Below are 25811 nucleotides of genomic sequence, written 5' to 3'. Positions count from 1 at the left end.
ACAGTAATTCTGAAATTAACGTTCAGCAGTTGGGTTGTTTCAGAACTTTAATTTTGGACAGAGACTTTAAAGTGAATCTGGTGAGGGAGCGTTTGAATGTATTCTGCATGATTTCTTCAACTTAGTACGGATGGAGTATGGTGTCTTAAGTTGCTGTAAACTTGACTGGTTATATCACAGTAAAGACTTAGGCTTATGTACTTTCAGTTGTTGAAAGGCACCCACCTTAAACATGTGGGATTGCTCATGGCCGTGTGTCACCAGCACAGATCGCTGTCATTTCATTGTCCAGCAGCTGCTCCACTGCATTTCTCTTGCCCACTGTCACTTTCATGGCTGCATCCAGTCCTGAAGCATTGTGGATCTGGGCCAGTGATTCATTTCTCGTCTGTGTTACTGATGTGTAAGATTTTATAGTCATCTGTTAGCAGTTGAGCTGTAGATCCCTTCTGTTAGTTCTTTGGCGATGCACAACAGGATTCTAGGTGATACCCTGTACCCTGCCATCACTGACCTGAACCTATTGCAGCAATCACTGCCTCTGTTTTGTCTCAGGAGAATGGAAAGATTAATTTGTTACTGCCTTGCTACCTTTGGTTTTTAATAAAGATCTGCCCCAACTTACTGTAAGAGCATCAGCTGTCCTGTCTTGAGGTGACTTGGTTGCTGCCATCACTTTTCAGCGCTGTGTCTGCGGGTTGAGATTCTGAGGTTTCTAGTCAGCTTATGCTGCTCAGCACAGTCCAGCCGTGGACCTTGCATAGTCCCATGTTGTTATGTGGTGAGTCAGGTTATCTCGCTGATCCGGCTGAAAATGAACTTCAAAAATATGCCGACGTGCCAGTTTTTTATCGACTATGAAAAGGCCCTACCACAAGTGCTGTTGTGACATATCCTGTATCTCATAAAGGAGAAAAGCTTGGTCTTACGTGTTCCTCACCATCGCTGCAGCTCTGAATATGTGAGGTGGTGATATGGTGAGAGCATTTTGGACAGACATGAGAGCACAGGGAAAGAGAAGCAGCTCTCAGGGGAATGATGTGTGTTGCTTTATCCACAGTTCTGGTAAAAAGTGGAACAAGCAGATCAAGTCAAAAAGCTGTGCTTGCTGTCATTGTCTTCTCTGCCTCCAGACGTTTGACCCTGCCTTGGAAGTTGGTCTATGGCCAAGCAAGAAAAGAGCCATCACTGTTATGACTCAGAGTCAGCTTTGCTGAAATCATGAGTTAAGCCAGCACATAGCTGATGTGAGAACCAGGATCAAGATTCTTTGTTGGTATTTTTTTCCACCTAGCTGGGTTAATGGCATGTAGCTTATGAACTTATTGTCAGCTTAGTTTGTAGTAGATTGAATTAAATTTATGTACTGAACATCATTTGCACTCTGTGGCTTTTCTAGGACGAATCCTGGACTTGAAGACCGGGACAGTGAAGAAGGAGGGTCAGCAGTCCTCAATGAGAATGTGCATGGGATCAAGGCGCTCTTTCATTTGCAGAATGAGGTACGTGTTTACCTGGTATTCCTATGGTGGTTACAGTCCCGTCTCAGATTAGACTTCAGACATTTGACCTTGCTTAAAAAACTAAGCTGGAATGACACACTCCCATTAAGCGTTTCCAGAATGCTTGCTTTTGGAACTCAAGTAAAATCAAAACCTGTCTTCCTTAATGATTAATGACAAAAGAGCACCTCATTTGTGTGTTGCAGTCATTTTTATCAGTGTGGGGTGTATGACAGCTTCACCCCTGGAATGTAAGCCATTGTCTCTTCTAGTCAATTCAAATCAATGCTTTGGGAACAAAGCTTTCGCAAGTGTAATGAAAGCCCAGTTCTGTGTATTTTTTCAGAAAACCAATAATATTAAAAGAATCTTGAAGACAAACAAGAATTCAGTTGCAAACTTGCCAGCCATGTAGGAATTAACCTAAGCCTGGTATGAATTAACCAAATGTCAGCCGGTTGATGCTAGATAAATGAGTAATTGTTAGAGGAGTTTTATTTTGCAATTTCCCAACTTCTCCTGCATTGCTTGGGCTTCTTTAAAGAGATCTGCCTGCCCAGTGGGTCTGACTGGGGCTAATGGGATGAAATGCCTGCTGCTATTGCAATAAATTTCTCTCTGTGTGGTTAGGAGGGGAAAGTACATAGTTGCATCTGCAGCCTATATCTAATATATGTGTTGAAAACAGGTGATGTAGAATTTGTTATGGAATGAAACAGGCAAAGCAAAATATTTGACACATCAAAACAGATCCCTGTACTGCAGTTATGTGGTGGAATTCTTCCAGTTGTGAGGAAGCTGAATGTATGGCTCTGGGTGCCTTTGTGAGGGGTTTATGTATTTCATAACTGCAAAATCAGACTTCAAAGCCATAGCTCCTTTTCCCCATTTAACTGAGGGGAAAGAAATACAGCCTGGCAGAGAGACACTTGGAACATTGCTTTCTTTTCCTCCAAGCTGCACATAGTGGCCATGCGAGGAAGGCTCCTTTGTGCTGTTTACAGTTGTTCCTCAGCTTTTAAACAACATTTGAGATTGCAGTTATTTCCTAGCACCCTGATTCTGTAAACTCCAGTGCACAAGAGTAATTCCATACATGCCAGTAGCCCCATTGTTTTTGTAATTCTAACTCTTACTTTAATTGTTCATTCCTTCTCCTTGGCAGTGATTGGTATTAAAAAAGAGAAGAATTGAAAAAAACATTGTGGGAAGAATGAGCCTCAAATAGTGTGAACTTTCTTTGTGATTATGATTACTTATTTCATTGTTATTTTTCTTTTTTTTTTCCATTGAAAATGAACTGGGTTTACCCTTATTTACTTAGTTTCAAATGGATTTTTAAAATATACAGTTAGACATAGTTAGAAATATCACAAAACATACGTGAACAAGTGTTAAATAAATTCGCTTGATGGAGTAAATAGTCTGTTCTGGCAAACAGTTAAGTGTCTACTAACATGAATTTGTGACTTTCTGTCAGAAATAAATGTCCATAATTGTCTACTTATATATACTAATATACATCTTAAAATGCATTTTTCTCTTGGGTATTTGTATTCCTTTTTGAGCCCTTTCAAATATTAATTTACTTTCAGGTGTGGAAATGCTCCTCTGGATCATTTACCTCTGAACAGAATAACCACCATGAGAAAAAGATACAGGTACCATTACTTAATTTACTGCGACAGTTAGTTGCCATAAGCACCCTCATTTTCCACCAGGCTGATGCTCAGTCCAGGAGAACTACCTGGACAAACATCTGCATTAGCACAGCCTAAATACAGCACTGGGTCTCAGGAGACAAGAACTCGACACTAAATTCAGCTGTGGCAGAGTCACTGGATCTTTTTGCAAACCTTAAGCAAGTCACTCAGCTTCTTTGTCTTAACCAGCTCTGTCTCCAAAATAAGCTCCAATATCTTTCTCAGAGAAATAATATGGAAATCAGGCATGGCTTGAATAGCTTTGTAATAGAGCTGACATTGTGCAGAATTCTAGGTTGGCGGTTGGTTGTTTCTAACTTAACTCACAAAAATCAGTAAATCTTTAGTAGTCGTAGTTTAAAAGCATAAAGCTGTTCTGCATCTCAGTCTACATGATATTTTTGTTTCCTTTTCATTTAGGAATGGCCTTGGCCCAGTAAAAGAAGGCGAAGCCCAGTACGCTGTTGTCCATTGCACTGGCTATATCAAGGCTTGGCCACCAGCAGGTGTGTATCTGTCTCCCTGGAGGTGATGCCCACAAGACAGTTGAAAACCAGGCTCAAGTTCCTTTTCAAAACCAGGCTGAATTTTAGTGGGGTCACCAATTCAGTCTCATCTTGAGAAGCTTTTGTCACGAAATCGGCTGTTGTTACTCATGCCCTCTCCATTTTGCCATGTGGAACCCTTCTCAGTTTCGTTGGCACAGAGAGCTGTTGGGATTGCCAGTAATGCAGAATTCCAGCAACCAAAAGTTTGTAATCTGATAGACCAACAAAAATGGCCTGATTTTAAGAAGGTAAACACAAAGCATTTGCACCTCTAGAAAACACCAACTAGTGCTTTTCTATTTAAATACTGATGCAAGTATCTATGTATAAAAATGTGTAATTTCAGTTTAGGCGTGTAAGTCTTCAGAGTGGTGGTGTTAGTGGAGACTGTTGAGTGTTTGTGATAAATTCTGTTTTCAGGCTGTTTTTCTGGCAAACAGGTCTTGGCATATTGCTTTGAACTACAGAGAAAAACATTTAGCAACCTCAGTATTACATATGGGAATATTTACCTTTGAAAAATCCAAGGAGGAGACAGTGGAGCTCATCCAGACACCCTCATGAACTGGGCTGGTTGACCTTGGCACTTGCAGTAGTTGAAGAGACTTTGCGATGTGACAGCGCCTGCTGGCGTGAATCAAACCACGAGTTGTCCTGCCCTTTTGCGGTCGTATACCACAAGCATAAATCACATTTGTCCAGGCATTATGAATACTAAAAGGTGGTTTACACCAGGTCTGTGCTATGGGTTGCAGACACCAGTACGCAGATATGAACTTCTTGTTGGTGTCCTACTGAATTGCAGTTTTGGAAGAAGAGGAAAACCTCCCCTCTTGTTGCTGATAGGATTTAATATACTTCAGTGTGCTGTAGGAGGCAAAATATTTCAGTTTAATTTCTGTCTCCAAAGAGTGAGAGCACACTGTGTGTAAATTGCTATATGAAAATGAAAGGGTGGGGTTTTTTTGTTTTCTTCCACAAAGAGATTAACTTTTTTGTTGGTAATTCCAAACATAATTGAACACAGCCTTGATATACAGGGCGTCTCTTCAGGAAGATGCAGGTCAAACGAGCTTGCTTTCAGCTCCTCGCTTAGCTCGAATGGAAGGCTTGCTGCATGTTCTGGGACATTTAAAGAGATCTGACACTTCAGGGATGTATGTTGCTAATGCAGAGCTGCGAACGCGTGGACTCGTGTCAGCGCTGGGTCACAACATCAGCAGCGTGTGGCAGGAGCAGGCACTGCAGAGCAGGAGCATGGGATGAAAAGGGTCTTCTGGATCTTTGAGCGCCCAGTTGCCAAGTATCATAATAAGTTCCACTTTATATTAGTGATCTGTTTTCCCTCTCTCCAGCTCTTCCAAAACCTCTCTGCTTTCCCATGCTTAACAACCTCTTTAATTTCCAGTTCTCTTTGGGAAGTTTATGCCAGTGTATTCTTGGAATATGCTTCACTGAACATCAAGCAGGAGTTTTCCTGCCGTGGGTCTCTGTCTCTCTCCAGTGCTCTGATGTGTTTCCAGAAGGAGGACAAGTCCTCTCAGCCTTGACTATGCACAGTGAAACCAGCCCTCTTCTTCACACCTCTGTTCTCACAATGCATTCTATTCTTTATCCTTGTGTCTTTCCTCTGCACTTGTTCGTATTTTCTCTCAGCTTTTCAAAATGTGGGTCATTGGCCCTATACACTCGTCTTCCAGATGAGATTGTAGTGATGTGTAATGAAAATGATATTTCCTATCTTGACTGGCAGTACATGATACAGCAGATTTCTCTTCTGTATAGTGCATCCTGCTGGCATCCTAAATCACCTGATACATATATCAGCCTGACTTCTTCTCAGTTGTCAACTCAAGATACTCCAGTTCATGGCAAAAATAGCTTTTAATTGTGTGGTCTTCCAATTAGTAATACAAAGTTGCATCCCATTTCTGTTGCTGTAATTTATGACTGTTATTGGTCCCCAAGTGCATGCTTATGCATTTAGTAATGTTGAATTTCTTCCCATTTGTATTACTCCACTTCTCAAAATCACATGGTGCTCCTGTATGATATCCCAGTGCTCCTCCACAATGTTAATGCCTCCAAACTATAGCACAATCCTAAGGGATGTTTTTGATTTTGACAGCCTAATGTGGAATTTCAGTGTGTTTTTTTTATGTTACCGTCCAAATTGTTACTCATCATAGTCATTCCTGAGTGCCTTTTTCAGGGCATATACTACTGAATTGGGACTTCTTTCATGAGTGTTTATTTGCCCTCCCAGTCTTGCCCACTTGGCGTTCGTGGTTGTTACATATCCATTGACTTTTCAGAGTTGAATGGGATTAGCCAGGGGCTGAATTGGTCCCCAATAATGTTTGGGTAAATAAGTGGCAACATCACTGCATTTGTTCTTATTTCCAGTGGTAATTCAACCATAATCTGCAAAGCAAATTAAATAACTGCAGCAGTAATTGGATTTGCTAAGACTTTTCTACCCTGTAATAAAATTACTTTTGTTCAAATCAGCTAGAGAGTAGCAAGCCCCTGGCCTTTGCATTGTCTCTGGATTCTTGGGAATGTGCTAAGACACAACTGTTTAAAAATTCAGGATGGATAGGATCATTTTCATTTATTTTCCAATTGCCAAGTGATCACTCTGATATAAACTCTATACCCTTTTCTTTCAGAGCATGCAATGTAGTGTGAGCATTACACAATTAATATGCAACACATAAAACATACGTCCATAAATGAACTAAAATATATTTAGCAAATGCACTTAACCTGTACTTAATCTTATTTGTTTAGCACCTGGCATTTTGTCTTTCTGGGTTGTATTGCATTGTCTGTGGCCAATGTGTTAATTTTTTTTGTCCCACACTTGAGTAGAACGATCACTGTTGATACGGAAATATCAAGACAAGATCTGTTCTGTGATAATTATTAGTGTCATAAACTATCAGGTTTGACAGTGCTGCTGCTGTGAGTAGTCCGTGCTGAATCTCTTAAGTAATTTGAGTACTTTAAACAGGTGAAAACACACGAGCTACAGACAGCTGGCATATTTTAAGGTCTCTTATGGCTGAGGTCTGTGGTCGGCATGAAAACACTTTGGCACATCTAACATAGCTTTTCTCTTCTGTGGAGCATCACTTACTGGCAGACTGTCTTTCACTGAGAAATGGGACAGAAAAGACAGGGAGCATCACACCTAACCCTCCGTTCAGGCTGTGGTTGTTAGTGGTCCATTCATTTTCCTCCCTTGCACCTGCAAAAGAAGGATAAAACTAAGCTCAAGTGCAAAACCTTGCATATGATACCTACACGCTTATATCCCATAAATTATGTGTTGGCCTCGAGTAATTGGGGTAAACTTTGTGTAGAAGTCAAAGGATAAAGGAGTCTGGTATTCCAGGTCAACGTTCCACCCAGTTACATTGTATGCTCGATTAAAGGAAGAGAGTGTAGTGTTGGATTATTTTGAATGAGTTAAGAAGACCCTTGTTTGAAACTGTCTGAGCACCAATTCCAGTCTTTGTTTGTCCCTTTGTTCCCAGCGAAGCAGCACAGCTGGAAGAACTTGTGATCCTTAGCCCAGACAAGGCTTCAGGTTCATAACCAGTCACTAAACTGAGTAATTCAGATCTTCTGATCATTTAGTTTTCAACTTAGAAGCATTTGCTTTTTTTTTCCTCTTTTCTCCCCTCTGAGCATCTTGTTCCTGGAAGCAAATGAATCTTTCTTGGTACATATGATATTTTCCTAATAGGGTGTTTGGTTTTTTATCCATGCCATAACAATTGATGGAAAATATTTGGTGGAGAGAGAAGATACAGTCTGTCAGGGTGTTGGTAGTTTTCTGTAAATCAAAGCCAGAACCTGCAGAAAAACACGTGCTAAAGAAAAGGCTTAGATAGATACTTATTTCGAAAACATCAAATAAAAAGTCCCAGAATAATGTTAAATAATGTTGAAATCTTTTTTTTTTTTTCCTCCCAAGTTTTTTTATCTTAAAAAAGAAACATTTTCGTCTTCCAAGTCAGACTTACGGTAACGTCTTAACCACAGCATGCCAAAGCTGTTAGGTTATTTTAAAGTTTTGGCCAGAATCTGGACGTTTGTGCGAAGTACTCCCTCTTCCAATACAAAACAAAATAGTTGCTTGAATATTCTTTGCAGTGCTGTCATTTTTAAGGCTTTTTAAATAAGAAAAAAAAAAAAAACTTCATTTTTGTTGGGATTTTTCACAAGACTTTTCCTTGGTATGCTGTAAACATCTGCAACCTTTTTTGTGTGAAAGCCTTTTTCCATTGTTGTGCATGGGAGAGAAAGTCACCCAGTGCAGTTTCATGCACAGGCGTGTAACGATCAGAAATGGTTCTGATGGAGATAGGCGTTAATGGGCATTGCTAGTGACCACTGGACACTTCAATTACACCCTTCAAAAAACTCATAAATCATTTGGTTTTGAGTGTAGTGAAGTAAAACCACAAATCTACTAATACTGTTCTGCGTCTTGCAGGAAATATGGGGCAGAAGGATAGAGCAAGAAGGCAGAAAATGAAGCTGTTTTGTTGTTGGAGCCAACTGGAAGCTCCTCGGGAAAACTGAAACATTCCTCATGTCCACACAAACACATGCCGTTACTCTGTGGGAAACGGTTTGCTGGCATAAAGGACACTTGGAAATTAAATATAACCTCTAACGGCACAGCATTCTATTTGTGATGCTCACTTGCAGGCTTAGCTTTGCAAATTGTTGATATTAACATGAACAAGCGTAGCACTATATTTGTTATTCAAGAGGAGTATATATTTGGTGCTGAGAAATAAAGCCTCTCTCAGGTTTACACATAAAGAATGTGAATATCTGATGTATGTTTATTTTGTTGATACCTCCTAAAGAACAGTTTCATGGCTGCTTTCCTGGAGGCTTTTGCAACTTCTTTTGGAGATACTGGAGATACTTAGTGATGTTAAGGAGCAGCATTGCACTATGTTAAGGGCTGGACAAACTTTACACACATCTTTATTTACCTGTCTGTAATGGAGTATTTTCAATAGGAAGTGTGCCAAAGCAAAAGAAAATCTTTCTACCAAGGCATCTCATATAGAAGCTCACCCACAGCTGTGGCCAGGAAGGCCAGTGGCATCCTGGGGTGGATTAGAAGGGGGGTGGTCAGTGGGTCAGAGAGGTTCTCCTGCCCCTCTACTTTGCCCTGGTGAGACCACACCTGGAATATTATGTCCAGTTGTGGCCCCTCAGCTCCAGCAGGACAGGGAACTGCTGGAGAGAGTCCAGGGCAGGGCAAAAAAGATGCTGAAGGGAGTGGAGCATCTCCTGTGTGAGGAAAGGCTGAGGGAGCTGGGGCTCTGGAGCTGGAGAAGAGGAGACTGAGGGGTGACCTCATTAATGTTTACAGATATATAAAGGGTGAGTGTCAGGAGGATGGAGCCAGGCTCTTCTCGGTGACAACCAATGATAGGACAGGGGGTAATGGGTTCAAGCTGGAACACAAGAGGTTCCACTTAAATATGAGAAGAAGCTTCTTCTCAGTGAGGGTGGCAGAGCCTGGCCCAGGCTGCCCAGGGAGGTTGTGGAGTCTCCTTCTCTGCAGACATTCCAACCCGCCTGGACACCTTCCTGTGTAACCTCATCTGGGTGTTCCTGCTCCATGGGGGGATTGCAGTGGATAAGCTTTCCAGGTCCCTTCCAACCCCTGACATTCTGTGATTCTGTGTGAAACTTGGTGGCCATCAGCAAGAGAGTAAAGCAAGCAATTTCACTCTATGGAATGCTGTCAGTAATAGACCAACACAAGCAGACAATCATTTTGGTGTATTTTTACTCTAGGCACTTTTAGGGAAGGGTTAGCAAATCACATATTGATTAATTCTAGGCAGGTTGCTTTTTATTCATAGGGTGTCTTGTGGTATAACCCAGCTAATATGTTTTCCAGTGTGTTACACAGAACAAATGTAATCCATCTTGGGGAAAAAAAAAAAAAAAAAAAGAGTGAAAATTAGAACAACAGGCTCCATTGCCAACAGAGTGACATAAAAAATAGTGTTGCTTAGCTAGGTTTAATTTTGGAGATTGTTTATGTTGCTTTGAGTTCATTTGGGCAGTAGCAAGCATGGACCAAGTGCCTAAAATGGAAAGCCTTGTTGAAAGCTGCAGAAAAAAGATTGTGCAAAGTGGAAGCCATCCAGCAGAATGTCTTTGCTGTTGTTTGCAATACACTGTGGCGCTAAGGAAACGATTGAAAAAGCTTTTGAAGTCAAGGGAAAATACATGAAATTTGTCCTTCTCAAATGGAAAACTCCATGTTAAAGGGACCTTTTGGTTAAGGTTATGCAACTAGAATGCATAGAATTATTTCCTTAAAACGGCACTTAGGCCCCTGTACCAGGCATCCACCAAGAAAGTCCTCTGAAGTTGGTAGGACCTGGAATCACTCACCGTCTTTGAAATCCGACCACCTGTACTGGGCTGTCTGAATGTCACCAGGATTGCTTCAGGCACCGGCTTTTACAATGTGTGCTCTTTCAGCTGAAAGTTGGACTTGTAGGTTGTGAAGTTCAGGAGCGAGAGGCTCCTCATCCCTCTCCCAAAGGGCTGCGGTCCTTGCTGCCGTCTTCCAGCTGAAGGGTCAGGTCAGCTATTCCGTTCATCTGGTTGCTTCTCTACATTGCTGTGTGTCTTTTGCAACAGGGTCAGCATCACAGTATCACAGTATGTTTGAGATCGGAAGGGACCTCAAAAGATCATCTAGTCCAATCCCCCTGCTGCAGCCGGAACGCCCAAGTGAGGTCGCACAGGAACATGTCCAGGCGGGTTGGAATGTCTGCAGAGAAGGAGACTCCACAACCTCCCTGGGCAGCCTGTTCCAGTGCTCTGCCACCCTCACTGAGAAGAAGTTTTTTCTCAAATTTAAGTGGAACCTCTTGTGTTCCAGCTTGATCCCATTACCCCTTGTCCTATCATTGTTTGCCACTGAGAAGAGCCTGGCTCCATCCTCGTGGCACTCACCCTTTATATATTTATAAGCATTAATGAGGTCACCCCTCAATCTCCTCTTCTCCAAACAAAAGAGACCCAGCTCCCTCAGCCTTTCTTCATAAGGGAGATGCTCCACTCCCTTAATCATCTTTGTTGCCCTGCGCTGGACCCTCCAGCAGTTCCCTGTACTGCTGGAACTGAGGGGCCACAACTGGACACAATATTCCAGATGTGGTCTCACCAGGGCAGAGCAGAGGGGCAGGAGAACCTCTCTTGATCTACTAACCAGCCCCCTTCTAATCCACCCCAGGTACCATTTGCCTTCCTGGCCACAAGGGCACAATGCTGGCTCATGGTCATCCTGTTGTCCACCAGGACCCCCTCATGCTCCATCATAAACTGCTGCATCATTTAATTTGTCGTGCTCTCGGTTCACACCTCTGGTCACCTCTTTGTGATGTGAAACTGCTGGATTCCAGTTATCAACCCCTGCAAACTGCACAGAATTCTCAGTTAACCTTTTTCTACCTATTAAAAATTGGAATTGCTCATGTGGAGGAGTCTACATTTAGTTTGTGTGTGAGCAGATAGCAGCCATGCGTCTGCCAAAGTTTGTCTAAAGTGGACACAATTTTAAGCATGTATGTTTTGCTGCTGCTTTTTCAGGATAATTTTCTTTCTCTTTTGTTCCCAAGAGGCAGCCGAATTCAGTTCCTTTGCCTATTGGAGCTGTCATTAGCTAATTACCAGGTGTTGTATTGAAGAAACAACTGTGTGTGTAGAAACAGCAAGGAAGGAAAACAAAATACTTCTGTAATATGAATCTCTTAACTGTAGTTTGATGTGAGTGGTTTTTGCTCTTCATGCTGTGCTGGTACCTCAGAGCATGGGATTTATTTTCGTGGGGGCTCTTGTTTGTAGTTTGCCTGGAGTGTAACGGGAAGGAATCTGGAATAGTGGTGAGTTTAAAATCAAAACAATGTTCTGTCATGTAACTGCTTGAAGGATAAACTGACAAACTGCAGGCGGTGCAGAACGGTCTCACAGGGGGTCAATGCAGGTTGTCTTCATTTCAAGGACATTCTACATACAGTGAAGGATATCAAGTGAGAGTTTGGGTCCCTAGTAACCCACAGATGAACCTTTATCAGAAGCACAAAATAATATTTAATTGAAAGATAGCGTGACAATTTCTTCCAATGTTATTTTTAACTTTAGTGTTTAATGACTGATTTTTTTAAATATAATCTTAAGATCACACACTGCCACCTCGATCTTCTCATACAACTTCTAAGAAAACATTTCACAGGAGTGTTTCCAGCTTTTGGTGAGGGATATCATATAGGTTTAGAAGCTAAGGAGCTATTTAGGGCCAAATTTGATCATTGTGTAGAAGTCAAGGGGTTTCTGCCCATCTCTTAGTATGTGACGTTGTATTTTTGTACTGCATCTCAATTTGCCACTTGTTAGAAGGGACACTAATGTTCCTCCTTTGTAAAGCTCTTGAGATCCCCGGTAAAATCCTAGTTATCTGTCGTGGGCTGCAAATGAAGATAAGCCACCAAAATTGTGAATTCCATTGCAAGTAACGTTTGAATATATTATATAAAAATATGGTTTTTTTTTTCTTTCATACTTTATATATTTTATTATATAGCTCAATAGGAACTGAAAAATACCTGTAGAGAGTGATATTTAGAAACTGTCAGATAAGATTCAATTATTTTGATACAAAATAACTTCCTCCAGAGAATACTTCAGGTCAACCAGCAGCGTTTATAGCCCTTTTTCAGGGTCATAATTTAAGAAAGTTGTATGCCATCATCCTTTACACAGTCCAAAGATTGACGTTCATTGGGAGTTGTAAATTTCAAGAATAAAGCGGCTGCTGTTTTATAATTGGTAGCTGCTTTGCAATAATGTCGTTAATGCTTTAAAGTGCCTCTTAAATGATTCACTGCTTGTTGTGACTGAATTCCTTGAAAAGCCTTGTGAAAGAGTTGACAAATCAATTAAAATAAGTCAGCAGCGTCACTCTTGGAAGATGTTTTTTCAAGTGCTTTGTAGGAAACCGGTATCTCAGAATTGGAGTTGGGAAATAGCCTTAGCTAAAGACTTAGACAACCAGCAAGTAAACAGAGCTAATCTGAACATTCCTGCTTGTGAAACACCGAGATGGAAAACAGTACACATGTATGTTTTGAAATTATTCCTGTGTTTTTAGTAGTTACTCCTGTTACACAACTGATACAGGCACTGCTTAGCAAAGCATCCGGATTTTTTTAGTCTTTCAGCGTAATGACCCAGATTTAGTCCATTATAGGAAAAACTAAAACCGGCTGTTAAATGTAAGCATGAAGTTAATGAAAAATCTGGGCTATGCCTTGTTTTTAAGGCTCATTATGGTATATTATTCACAAAGAAAACTGAACATCTCCACTCACTGAACATATTAAGTCACCACATGGTTCCGGTAACATGCTGCGGAACAGCACTCACGGGAATGTTATCGTCCATCTCGGTGTATAATGGAATTTTCATGTCTGCTTTGTCTACAGCAGCCAAAATTGCTGTTGTGGGTATGGTATATGCATGTGAGGTATGTAAGATCAGCACAACTGAGAAAGATCATCTGATCTGAACCCAGAGGTAATACCCGAATCCTAGAGAAGGCAATAAGGTTATTTTGTATGATTCGGAGCATCTAGAATACTATAGAACCAGGTCAGCAGCATCTCTGTTCATCCCAATTTCCTGATTATAACAGTATTTGTTATTGTTTATTCTAGGAATGACTATACCAGAAGAAGACACCGATGTGGGACAAGGTAGTAAATATTGCCTCGTGGCAATAGGAAGGCTTCAGGTAATGCCAGTCTTTCCTTATATAAATAAACTACTTCTGAACTCATAACCAGTCTTGTGTTTTAGTTGTAAAGAATTTGCACAAAGTTCTGGTGCTAGACTGATACGGCTCCAAAATATGAAGTGCCTTGATGTTGGTGTGCAGCCAGTGACAGGTTTAGAACATTTCAACAGAGTGAAATGAAAATATGATTTTGGTGCATGTGTGTATTTAACCCAACAGCAGCAGCAGAGACGCTCCTGGAGCAGGAGCACATACAGACCTGCCGGTCTCTGGGATGCATAGGGCTGGGATATTTGAGATAGTGAGAAAGGTGGGAGCGCAGGTGCTGCAGATGGCAGGTTGAAGTGGCTCCGGACACAGTGATACGCTCCCTGCCATTCTTCCATTCGTTCTCTCTCCCTGCATAATCAACTACATGATTGCAGGAGTTACCCTGAAAATGGTAAAGATAAGGGCAGTCAAGTCGCACTTCACAAATAACAACTTTATTCTCCATGTGTATTGTATTGTGCATTCAGGTGTGATGTCAGCCAACGGAACTGCGAGAATAAAATCTTATTTTCTTTTTGTCCAGACATTTGCAACCGGTGTGTTACATTTTCTTTCTTTGTCCATTGCTGACGAGAGTTCTGAGTGGGAGCTTGAGCAGTCGCAGTGAATCTCCTTCACTGCAGCAGGGAGGCTGGTTTCTGTCTTCCCAGTCTGGGAATTCTGCCATGGGTTTGAGCCTCCTGCGTGATCTCCTCTTGCCCTGGACTTGTTGCCATCTGCTAGGATGGCGTCACTTTTTCTGAGAAGGTAGCATGACCCTTTCATGGGAGCACAGGTGCCAAACCCATCTCCTCTGAGGAGAACAGCCTGCGCTTCACTGCATTAGCACTTCTGCTGAGTGTGTCTCTGCTGTGATGGCAGAGCTACAAAAATGTATTGCATGATGTGTTTTAGGTTAATCATGCTTTTATAATCGAGCATAATATGGATAGAGGGAAGTTACAGGGATTCATATGTTACAGCTGCCAAAGAAAGACAATTCCCGAGAAAATCACATTGTTAGCATGCGGAATGTCAAAATATGTTAGGTTAGGAGGGGCAGCGGTGTATGTGAGGGAGGCTCTGTGGGTAGGCTCAATCACAAATAAGTCAAGTGGCACTAATTAAAAACTCTGTTCTGTCACAGCAGAATGAAAGCTTGCATACAGTTAATTTTGCATACAGTTATGCTGTCTAATCTGCTTTAAGACAGGAAAAAAAGAAGAGATTTTGCTCTTTTTGTCTTGGGACCTTGGCAACAGAGGTAGCTCTGGAAGTAAACAGTGGTCTCATTTGTAGCCCCAGTAGGAATGAATGGATTGGAAGTGACCCGATTGCCCGGGTTTCAGGCAGAGAGCTGAAAAAATATCATTCTCTCTGGTGAGATTTGAGGAGCATTTATAGGTGATCTGTGTTTTTGCATTATGAGCAACCACTTGCGGGTTTAATATAATCCGCCTCAGCCTCTGAAGACCTTTGTTCAGGTTCTCTGGGTGTTTCAGGTGGGGTTCATCTCACCTGAAAGTTGAGTGTTTAGTCTGAGCTGGTCCTGTTGGATATATCTAGATATAATGAGTTGGCCTCTTCTAGAGATTGACCTTCCTGTACTAAAATGGGTGGACTGAATCATCCTCTGCAAGTATCTTGGTTGACAAAGGTAGGAACTAAGATGCCTAATTTTAATGCAGTGCCAGAAAGTGAGATGAATCTAGCTCTACTTATATCCTTGCTACATCGCTCCTTCTTGGGAACTTCTGATGTATTTGTTTGCTTGCTGTGCTGCTAAGCCTTGGTAGGTGCCATGGGCTGAGATACTTGCCCTGCAAACTAGACTAAAGGCTGTTTTGTGTCATTTATCTGTGCTTTCGTTACGACTTCCTTCGGTAGTTAGCACTCTGCCAACAGATTATGTTCTTTAGCTACATAATGAAATTTTACTTAAGGTGACCGTTCTGTGGACTAAATGTTGTGGACTTCATTGGTCGTAGGTAACCAGCTCTCCAGTGTGCATGGACATGAACGGCATGTCGGTCCCCACGGAGTTCTTGTCTAGACACAATTCTGATGGAGTCATCACCTTTGTGGACCCAAGGTGCATCAGTGTCATTGGGTACCAGCCCCAGGTCAGTGAGTCGCTGTAAATGTGGAGACTGGTTAGAGCTGACGAGGAGAATTCTATTTGGACGTTATAGACAAAAGCAGCAAAAATGAAATATTTGTAGCTGATAATTCATATGTCATGTACTAAATGCTGTTCACTTTTTTTGCTGTCCACATCTCTGTAAAATGTGCAGTTTTCCCCTTTGTTATGTACAGTATCTTTTTATAGCTTTTCATCCAATTAGAATTCTAACAGCGAGATGCTTTAAACCTTGCACAGCTTCCCAGTGGAGACATTTCTGTGATAGGAAGTTAACGGTGCTTGAAGAGGATTTTAGTCCTGTAGATCTGTACTTCTGCCAATCTATTGAACAGTAAACAAACGTCATTGGTGGCATCTATTTTCCTTTAGGCTTACATCTGCTCCTCTGAATAGGGGGCTACTCACAGAACTGGGTAGAACAGTAAATGAACTTCTGACTGCCACAACTTTTCCTCAGATAACTCTCAACAGTTGCAGTTTAGAGGCAAAAGTAATTCATTGCCCATTTGTTTTTCTGGTTTATTTTTATTTTAGGTAGTTTTATAATAACTGTTTTTACAAAAATTAGTGCCATAAAATGTGCTGTACTAAAGAACGTCAGTCTTTTCAAGACACTTTTCTGCAGCTGTTCAAAAATCATTTAAAGTTTGTTTGTAAATACATACATCTGCGCAGCAGTACAAATATAGATTGGGACATGATGCCTACAAACCTCATTTGTATGATTCATCCCTGATTAACTGAGTAGACCATCGAGGGGAGCAGAACTAATGTCTGCAAGGATTACTTGCAGATCTGCACAGGGGTTTGTGTTGTGGTTTGAGTTTTCACGCAGCTTTGTGTTTTATTCTAGGATCTTCTGGGGAAAGATATTTTAGAGTTCTGCCATCCTGAAGATCAAAGCCATTTGAGAGAGAGTTTCCAACAGGTGCTGTGTCCTCCTTCTTTTCTTCCACAATTTATTTAGTACTTTTGTTATTATTTTGTTAGAGAAGTAGCCTTTATTTTACATTTCAAGGGTTTTTTTCTGTTATGCAGGAGAAGTGGCAAAATACGAAACAATTTGTTGATCAGTAATCAGTTAAACTGCATAAATGGTAGTTTAAACTGCAGTGTGTGTTGTCTGCATTTTCAGAAATAAGTCACCTAGTTATACATTTTGTTTTCTTTTTACAAAAAATTAAATGAGTGTTCACTGCACATTTATGTTCCAAGGTGGTTTGTTGATTTGAGAGCAGTTATGCTCTGTAATACTGGATTGTTTATGGCCTAAATTCTCTGCTAGCATAGATGACATGCTTCATATTTTAATGGAGATACACCATTTTACATCAATAGAGAATTTGGCCCTTCTCCCAATTAGAAATTGAAATGTAGGCAAAAGAAATACAACATACGGAAAGAGTTACTGATCTGGTTTAGTTTTTACAGCGGGCTGCATTTACATCGGCTATATCAAAGGCATTTATTCTGCTGTAGAACTTTTTATTTCAGATTAATCTGGTACATACAGTAGAAGTACTTTCCCCAAACCTTCTGCTTGTTGCTGGTCTTTTCAGCATCTTCCCGACTGCACTAGAAAGCGTGGTATAACATGTTTAACCCATTACTGTGGTTCAGATGGTCTAACTGGTTCCAGATTTTCTGGCAAAAGCCTATAGCTCAACCAAGTTTTCTTGATCCATCCTGCATTGGATGCTGAGATGTATTTTCAGCTATGTTACATGGGTATGATGTGACTTCTAAAATCATTTGTATAGCCAACTATTTATTCAGGCATGGCATGCAAAAATGGAGCTTGAAAAGCCTCTCTGGGGAAAACAACTAAATGCTGTTCTGTTACCATGGAACAGACTGTGAAACGGAGGTTTTGGTTTCTAAAGAAGCATTCGAGATAGTGTAGGGTATCAGTACTCTTGAGCTATTTCTCCCCAGCCCTTCCCTCAAGTGGAGACTACCACCCCACTGCTGAGCAGGCAGAAAAGACTATGACAGCGCTATGCATCCACACCTGTGTCCCTTGAACGGACTGAGTTCAAACAGCAGCTAAAGACCTTTTAAATTCAAGATGTTGATTCACTGGCAGGAGCCTGTGAAGAGCCAGATGCTTGGAAGAGGTCACCACTCCCAGTCATCTTCTCTGCCCCACCGTGGCTGGGGCTGTGATGCTGCAGGTGAACCTACCTGATGGTAACGTGTCACCAGGAGTCAGGTCCTGTTCCCACTTTTCTCCTCCCTGACCTCTTCCCCACCCTCTCTACTGTCCTGACACTGGCACAGGTGGACGTGCTGGGTGGGAGAGCTAAGGAACTAATCTCTGTTGCATGGGACTGGCTTTGAGCTGGTTCAGCTCCCTCAACTTCTGCCTGGTCATGTCAGTGGCACAGGAACAGCAGCGAGAACATGTATGCTGTTTATCACAAACACCCGAATGATTGGTTCCAATAACTTATCCAGAGAGCTGCTGGATAATAACACATCAAACATCCATCTCTACAGTGATGGCCTGGGGCTCAGAAGGGCTGACTAACTAACATTCCAGTTAATGACTTGGTCCTCGCTGTGCTCGCCGACAGCGAGATGCTGGTGCATCCTCAGGCTCAGCTGCTGTGGACTTTGCTGTCACTGCTCACTGTGAAGCGAGTGCATAAATGATCTGCTGGATCCGGGACCTACATGATTTGCTTAAGGTCGTGCAAAAAGACTGCAGGAAAAAATGTAGATCAGAAGTGAAAGCTCCTGCTCACTCGACCTGTGTCAAATCTATGAAAATATTGTGCTGTTTCTTTAGTAGGCAATTCCTCTTTCAGTATATTTTTGTTCGGTACAGTAGCGATGTGATTTGGGCTGTTATTTCAGTCATGTAATAAAAGACTGAAGCAAACAGTTGAGCTATGCACCAGGTGGTTTTTATTTGCAAAGAATGTAAGAAAGTAAAGGTTAAACATTAACTTTGACATTTTTTGCACTATCTTGTTTGCGTGCACTGTTTTTAGACGGTTCAGGATTTTCCCACCAGCAGTCTCTATGCTTTATATATTATTACAGAATTAGTGTTTGCTTAATTCAGACGTTAGGACAATAGACCACTGCAGTTTGTTTTATTATTGTTAGTTGGGCCTCAGAAATATTTTCATTTAAAAGGTAACTGTGATTTCCAATAAAATCTCTGAAAACTCGACATTTCTAATTTGCTGACAGTATCAGAACCAGGTTGGTGCATAACAGAGGAGGGAGGGAGGGTTTTGCAGTTTTTGGTCTATTGCCAGTATCCATCCCAAAGCTTTGACTTCCTTGGGAAGATAAATTCATTCATCAGGGTGGGAAAATCAGTCCAGTCTCAAGGCCAAGATCAACAAATAGAGTTTGGTATCAAAGGATCCAGAATCCAGCTATATGATATCCAGTAGGATGCTGTTCAGATTGGACACTTTTACACAAGCACTATGTTTTTTTTACCCTGGGTGTGGTGGTAGAAAATTGCTGATAAAAGAATATTACTCACTGAACTCAAACTACAAAAGCTTGGCTTTTTTTCTCTTTAAAAAAAAAAAAAAAAGCATTTAGCTCAGTATTATTTTGAACTTTCCTGGGCATCACTAAAGCTTTTTGTGTCTTCTGTTTGCATTATTTCAATTTAATCCAGTATCCAATCGATCACTTTGAAATGCAGACCTTTAGACAAAAAAACCCCAGAATTGGAGCATTTTTCCTAATCCAGTTGCTTGTTGATAAAGACAGAGGGTAAATACTGGGCAATGCAGGCTGCAGATAGCTAATAAAAAATACCAGTGGATACGCATTAAGAACCCACAATGAGATGTGGCATTTATTTGCAGTAGCCATTCTCTTTCCCCTGATATAGCTTGGTGGACAAGCAATCACAAATAAGCACAGATAGCCCAGGTAAGTGCCAGCTCAGTGACTAGAAACCATGTAAGTTTTCTTCTGACTTAAACCAAGATTATTAGATAATAAATAAAAAGCAGTTACAGTGCCATCGTGCAGGTATTATTTTGAGCATACTGCTGCTTCTCACTTGATGCCCAACTATTGACTTCAACGAAACTTAAGCTACCAAAGACAGAATTTGAACTGAATATTGCCAGAATTCTTAGTCATAGATGAATAGGCTGTCCAAGCAAAGTATTTGCTTTACGTTTTCACTAATATTATTAAAATGGACAGTGACTTATTGGTGTTCTCCATTCAAAGGCTGGCTCGCTCTTTCTTGTTTTGAAAGACGGAAGCAAGTGTTTCTTGTTAGCACTTTGCCATTGTAGATAGTCTTAGAATGTGTTGGGGACAAAAAGAAAAAGGCAAAATAAACACACAAACAAAGCCAAAAAACAACTACATATGGTTTCCAAAAATAAAAATCTTCATTATTATCCTAAATGTTGATGTGTGATTTGGTATGTCACATATATGAATTGCGTAGCTAGGTATCTGTGCAGAACATCAGATAGCCAACGTCAAAATGTTTCTTCTTGTGGGCTTTTATTTCTGCTGCAATGTTTGGTTTATGGTTTACTGATAAACATTTAAAAGATCCTCAGTTTGGTTTCTGTGGATATCTCAATATGTGTTCCATATTAAAACCTCCTTAAATCTTCCCCGTTGGGATAACAGCACAACCTGATTGTTGTCCTGAATCTGTGTTGTCCTTATGTGTAGCCTGGAAAATGGCATTTTGCACAACAAAGCGTGAGGGTTTCATTCTGAAGGAAATAGCTTGAAATATGAATCATATTTTGTTTATTCTCTTCAAATTAAGAATCTCCCTGCGGTGTCCATATTTTCTGTAGCTCAGGTTTAAAACACACCAGTTACTGCTATTTACTATTCACTTGCACAGCAGGTAGCAATCTCCTTTTATTAACCTTTCCAAATGGTTTTGCAGGTTGTGAAGCTGAAAGGTCAAGTCCTCTCTGTGATGTATCGTTTTCGTACCAAAAACCGGGAATGGATGCTGATCAGAACCAGCAGCTTCACATTTCAGAATCCGTATTCCGATGAGATTGAATACATCATCTGCACCAACACTAATGTGAAGTATGTACCTCTGCAGACGCTCGCGTGTGTGGTTGTGAAAGAATATAAGCATTGATTTTTGCTGTAAAGCACATTCAGATTATTTGGTAGCCTGTTTCTAGCTACATTTCTTTCTCTGTGACAGTACAGTCTGTAACAGGGTTTTTCTACATCACAAAGTCTCACAGTGTAGCTGATTCTCTGTGTCATGATCCTGCGATGCTTCCAGGGCCTTGGCTGGGCTGGGGGAGAAACGTCACTTATCTGTTATGTCATTAGACAAGCCCATTGATCTTGGTCCAGGCTGCCTTAAACTAGCACAGAGCTTCCAGCACCAGAGCAGCTGTTCTGATACTGGAGGAGCGTTAGCCTGATTCCTAATCCAAAGAGAAAATGGTGTGTCTGTGCTCATTGTGATCATACCATTCCCTAGTTCTGGGCATCTTCTCCTTGACCTGTGGATACACTTAAGGCAAAATTATTTCCTAGTAGCCCTGAGTGGGAGAGGTTTCTCATACTCAGTTAAGATCTGGTGGAATATCCCCAAGTACGGAGACAGATCCAACCCCTTATCTTAGGAGGGAAGTTAAATCATCCTGCCTTTGAGTTAATATTTTCAAAAATCTGTCGTTGGACCTTTTAGGAGGAGGTCACCCTAGGAGTATAGTGGAGATTCGTCACTGTGTAACTGAGCAGAGTTGCTTTTGGAGCCTTCTGAGTTCTGAGCCAATAACTGCAGAAGCTGATCTGGCCTTGATAAAGCCATCGCTTTATAGTGTGTGGGGGGGGTTATAAATATTTTTTCTTTCCAATATAAACTTAATCTATTTCTAAAAGCAAATCTGCTTCTGGTCTGACCAAAGGTTTGGTTTTTTTTGCCAAGTTTTTAGCTCAGAAGAAATTATTGATTTTAAGATCTCAACCTGTTAGGCTGTGTAATGGCAATGCTGAAGGAGTATTCTGCTAGTAGAGATGCATGCTGAGAGCTCCACTTGCAAAACCAAACCCCTGGGGCTTTGGCATTTGAACTTAGCAAGCTAGTAAGTGTCCCTGGGTGTTCCTAGACTTGTTCCTTTGGATATGACACATACCTGGACTAGAATGGCTGTGCTTTCTCTCACTTGAAACCCAGCATCATGATTGTTTTGCTCAGTTTTTTCTGCATGCTCAAAAAGTCGGGCTTAAACAACTGAATGGTTAAGCTCATTGAAAACAAGCAAATGTGTCTTGAAATGAGACAGCTAAATATCTCCCTGTCTGCACTGTGCATCTAAATAGATATTTCCACATTTCTCCTGTCCCTTATTTCTTTTCCAAATAATTTGTATATGCAAAAACAGGCCTGCAAAATAAAAAGCGACTTCTGAAATCTGTCCCAGGCTGGCTTAATTGTGCTTTGCTCCCAAGAGTCCAGAGATCAAAAAGCGGGGCTGTAGACTTATGTTGTGCTGACTCTTGGAATGTTTTTTTCCGAGCCTCCACTATACTGTTCAGCTTGGCATCGCAGCACTTGCTGTGATGAACAGGACTGTGCCAGCTTCTGGCTCTTGTTATATCTCTCTTGCTAAGGCTTGAATAACAACCCAGAAATGTTGGCCTAATATGGAAGTTGCCCGCTGCTGCTTTCACAGAGGATGTTCCCTCTTTCCTGTCATGTAGAAAATGTTCTAGTCCTATGGCAAGATACGACACATTATACATCTGCTTTTGAACAGTAGAAAGAATGCATTATTCAAAATGTTTTCTGTTCCCCCCCCCCCCTTTTCTCTCCCACTTCTCAGACAGATTTCCAAAGAGGACTTACTGTAATGTGCTGCTGTTCCTGCCTGTTTTTCTGTATTTATTTATTTTTTTTGCACATTTTGGGTCATGTTTTGACTTCTGATTTCCTAGATGCCTCGGGGAGTTGCACGCCATGGTAACTGTTGATTTCCGCCTCCTCATGAAGCTCCTGCTGGGGCTGGTTGTTTGGCACCGACCCCGGTGCGCGGGGCCATCTCCATGTCTCGGTGCAAGTACCAGATGCTCCGGGTCCAGCAAAGGGCTTCACACGGAGACCAAGGGCAGCCTTCCACCGCGCGGTTCTGGGCACTTCTGCACGGAGCCGCATTTCCATTTGACTTTTTGCTGTGGTATCCTAGCCAGTTCTGTAAAATGAAGGCGTGAGGCGGTTAAAAATTCAGCATAAAGTTGTAAAGACAAAGGATTCAATCATTTTTTGAGTTAGTTTAATGCCACAGTACGCACATCAGTGTTTCTGTTAATGGAATAGCTCTCTTTTTGCATTGGGCGGTGAACAGCATTTTCCCAAAAGACTGTAGAGGGCAGTGGTGGTTCCAGTTGTGGAAGGATTACTCGATTTTTGTTTTTGTTGGTTTGGCTTTGTTTTGTTTTGTTTTTCTTAAATAAAGATCCTCCTTTAGAGCCTCAGTCAACTTTCCAAACTTGCATTTTGTGCGGAAGGATAACGAAACATTAGGTTCAAATGTTCACTCAGTTCCTTGCAAAAGAAAAAAGAAAAGAAAACTTTGCTGAGTTTCACTTGGGTGTAGTCATCCAAGAGAAACTTCCTGCAGAAGTGAAGCATTAAACGTTCAGCATTTGTGCTGGGTTCGGCTGAAGAGTCCCTGCTTGACCACATCTTCCTGTGTAGTTGGGACTGTTGGATTTCCAAAAAGAAATAGTAATTGTGATCAGTGTTTATTTAACATACACCTAGAGCAGTGTTTGAATAACATAATCTGGCATGGTGACAGATAAAACTGTGTAAAATTATATTTATTGGAGATTTTTTTCTGACTTTTTTGGAAATTCTGATGTTTCATTTTTGTAAGCCCCAAAGCCCTGTGTTGCTCTGCATGAGTTTCTGAATCCTACAGTTGTCCTAAGATCTTTGCTTTGGAGCGAGCTGGCACAGGTCACTGCTGGAGCAGCCTGACAGTGAATCGGCTCACACTTGTGGGAGAGATGCTTTCTGTTTCGGATTTTCATGGGCCAGAGTACTAAAAAGATCAACTATTCTGACAAAATTTTAGCCCATGGTAGTGGTCCTAAAGACTTAGGTTGTCGTGATCCCTGTGCCATCTCTGGGGCTCTCTGATCCCTCAAGGCTGGGGTAAGACAGACCCTTTCACGGGGGTGAATTGAAGCTATAAGCTAAATTAGGGAGATTTTGGGTGTTTCTGAAAGAGGATTTTCCAGCGGCAGTCCCAAGGCTTTTGTTGTCCAAGCCAGACACAGGAAGCACGTGTCCCTGTGATACATAAAAATAGCTTGGTAGGGATACAGTATTGTTTCTCTCCCACCATAGAGACTGTTAATTTTAAAGCTCAAATCCTTTTTTGGTCACTCTGATGCCTGGAAAAGGAACAGGTGACTTCAGTGCTCATGGAGAGAGATTAATTTGGCTGAAATTCTCTCCAGTGTCAAATCTTCCCTTTTCCTCCAAATACATCTAGTGAAATAAATTTTAATTAACTATTAAAACCTTCAGAGCTGCTGAACCATTCCTTGTTCAAGCCAAGGGCTTTTCCAGTTCCATACCAAACCTGTGGGTGAGCCAGGAGTTCCTACAGTACAGGCAGAATCCTCTGTTGACCCAGACAATCCCTTACTTGCTGTGTTGGGTGTCCTGTAAAGCCAGGAAATACCTCTTGCATTTACTCCTTGAAGCAGTGAAAATGAAATTGAAACCAAGGATAGTTTGGGTTTTGGTTTAGAAGTCAGAAGGCAGTTTGAGTTTTGCCCAAATTGATAATAATCCCTTGTTCTTTGTCATCTCTACACAAACAATCTAGAAGCTGGATGACTGAAGGGACCAACATGTGTTGACTGTTCAGTCTGAAGCAACCATGACAGCAGCACTCAGCTCTCCCTGCTCAGCTGGTCCATGAATTCCTGCACCGTTTCTTTCAGGTTTCAAGCACCTTTTGCACTATTTATGCAGTAGCAGCAAACAGCAGAAGATGCTAACCTGGCTTTGCATTTCAATCTTAATGAAGTGCAGCGTAACTTGTGCAGAGTTCAGTGAAGATACACTTAAGTATTTGTGTCTTATAGGAGCTGGATTTGGGAGGTGGTTCCCAAAGTTCAGGGCTGTTAACGCAACCTGGTATTTATATTGTACTGCAGCTTAAGGAGTATTAGAGATGAAAGATAGAGAAGGGTGAAGGAGCACTAAGTTAGAAGTGCCTACAAAACAAATAACTAGTAAGTGTGCTGTTTTGTTTGGCTCATTTGTATGTATATGGCTGAATCAAGAAAACATACTTTATACGGAACAGAAGAGACCTAATGTGCTGTTTATTGACACACACACCAAGTCATTGGTAATAAAAACAAATGAAACAGTGTAATTAGCTTTCACGTTAACAACAGGATTTAATGGGTGTTTATTGTCCACAGGGTGGTATTCAGAAAAACTTCCCCATAGACTTGCTATGATTAAATTACCTCCCATAGTTCTGTTGGAAAACTATGCATTTTATGCTTGCGAACAAAGAATTTCTTTGCATTCCAGTGGTAATTTTTAGGAATTTTCTGTGTACTAAAATAACATGGAGCATCCGTGGCTCTCTAATGACCTGGAGGAGTTACATCTGCTGCATGTTACTCGTAGGACAGAAGTGATTCTGTATATTATGTGTTCTTACACATAAGACTAGCAGAAGGCTTTTGGCCATCTACTCCGATCTTCTGTTTGTTGTAGGTCACAGATTTTTGTCCAGTTTGCCATGGAGCCCAGTAACTGGTGTCTGAGCAAAATGTCTCCTGGAAAAGCATCAAGGGGTGGAAAAATCTACTACTTACTTCATTGAGTGGTCCCTCACATTCCCGTCAGTTTGTGCCTAATTTGACATTTGACTTTGTCTGCAAGTTTGTCACAGTATTTGACATTTGAATCTATCTAGTTCAAGATTTAAAAAGAAGATTTGGATAAGAATCTAAAATACAAGGCTGTGGTGAAAAATGTATTCTAATTTTGCAGACTTTCAA

The 25811-nt window shown here is 41.2% G+C and overlaps 1 protein-coding gene across 6 annotated transcripts in view; it reads left to right on the top strand.

The window, feature by feature from the left end:
* Positions 1 to 25811, top strand: part of ARNT2 (aryl hydrocarbon receptor nuclear translocator 2) — a 102190-nt gene that overhangs the window by 56023 nt on the left and 20356 nt on the right. For all 6 annotated transcript variants that reach the window (XM_065076516.1, XM_065076517.1, XM_065076515.1 and 3 more), the window contains 7 exons: positions 1400 to 1502; positions 3098 to 3163; positions 3626 to 3711; positions 13530 to 13606; positions 15628 to 15762; positions 16636 to 16710; positions 20686 to 20837. In XM_065076516.1, the coding sequence (XP_064932588.1) occupies positions 1400 to 1502; positions 3098 to 3163; positions 3626 to 3711; positions 13530 to 13606; positions 15628 to 15762; positions 16636 to 16710; positions 20686 to 20837 (694 nt within the window). The remainder of the gene's footprint in view (positions 1 to 1399; positions 1503 to 3097; positions 3164 to 3625; positions 3712 to 13529; positions 13607 to 15627; positions 15763 to 16635; positions 16711 to 20685; positions 20838 to 25811) is intronic.

This window comes from Columba livia, chromosome 11 (genome assembly GCF_036013475.1).
Source record: "Columba livia isolate bColLiv1 breed racing homer chromosome 11, bColLiv1.pat.W.v2, whole genome shotgun sequence".
Classification (NCBI taxonomy): Eukaryota; Metazoa; Chordata; class Aves; order Columbiformes; family Columbidae; genus Columba; species Columba livia.
Note: the sequence above shows the minus strand (reverse complement) of the source record. Positions and strands in the feature narration are given on the sequence as shown.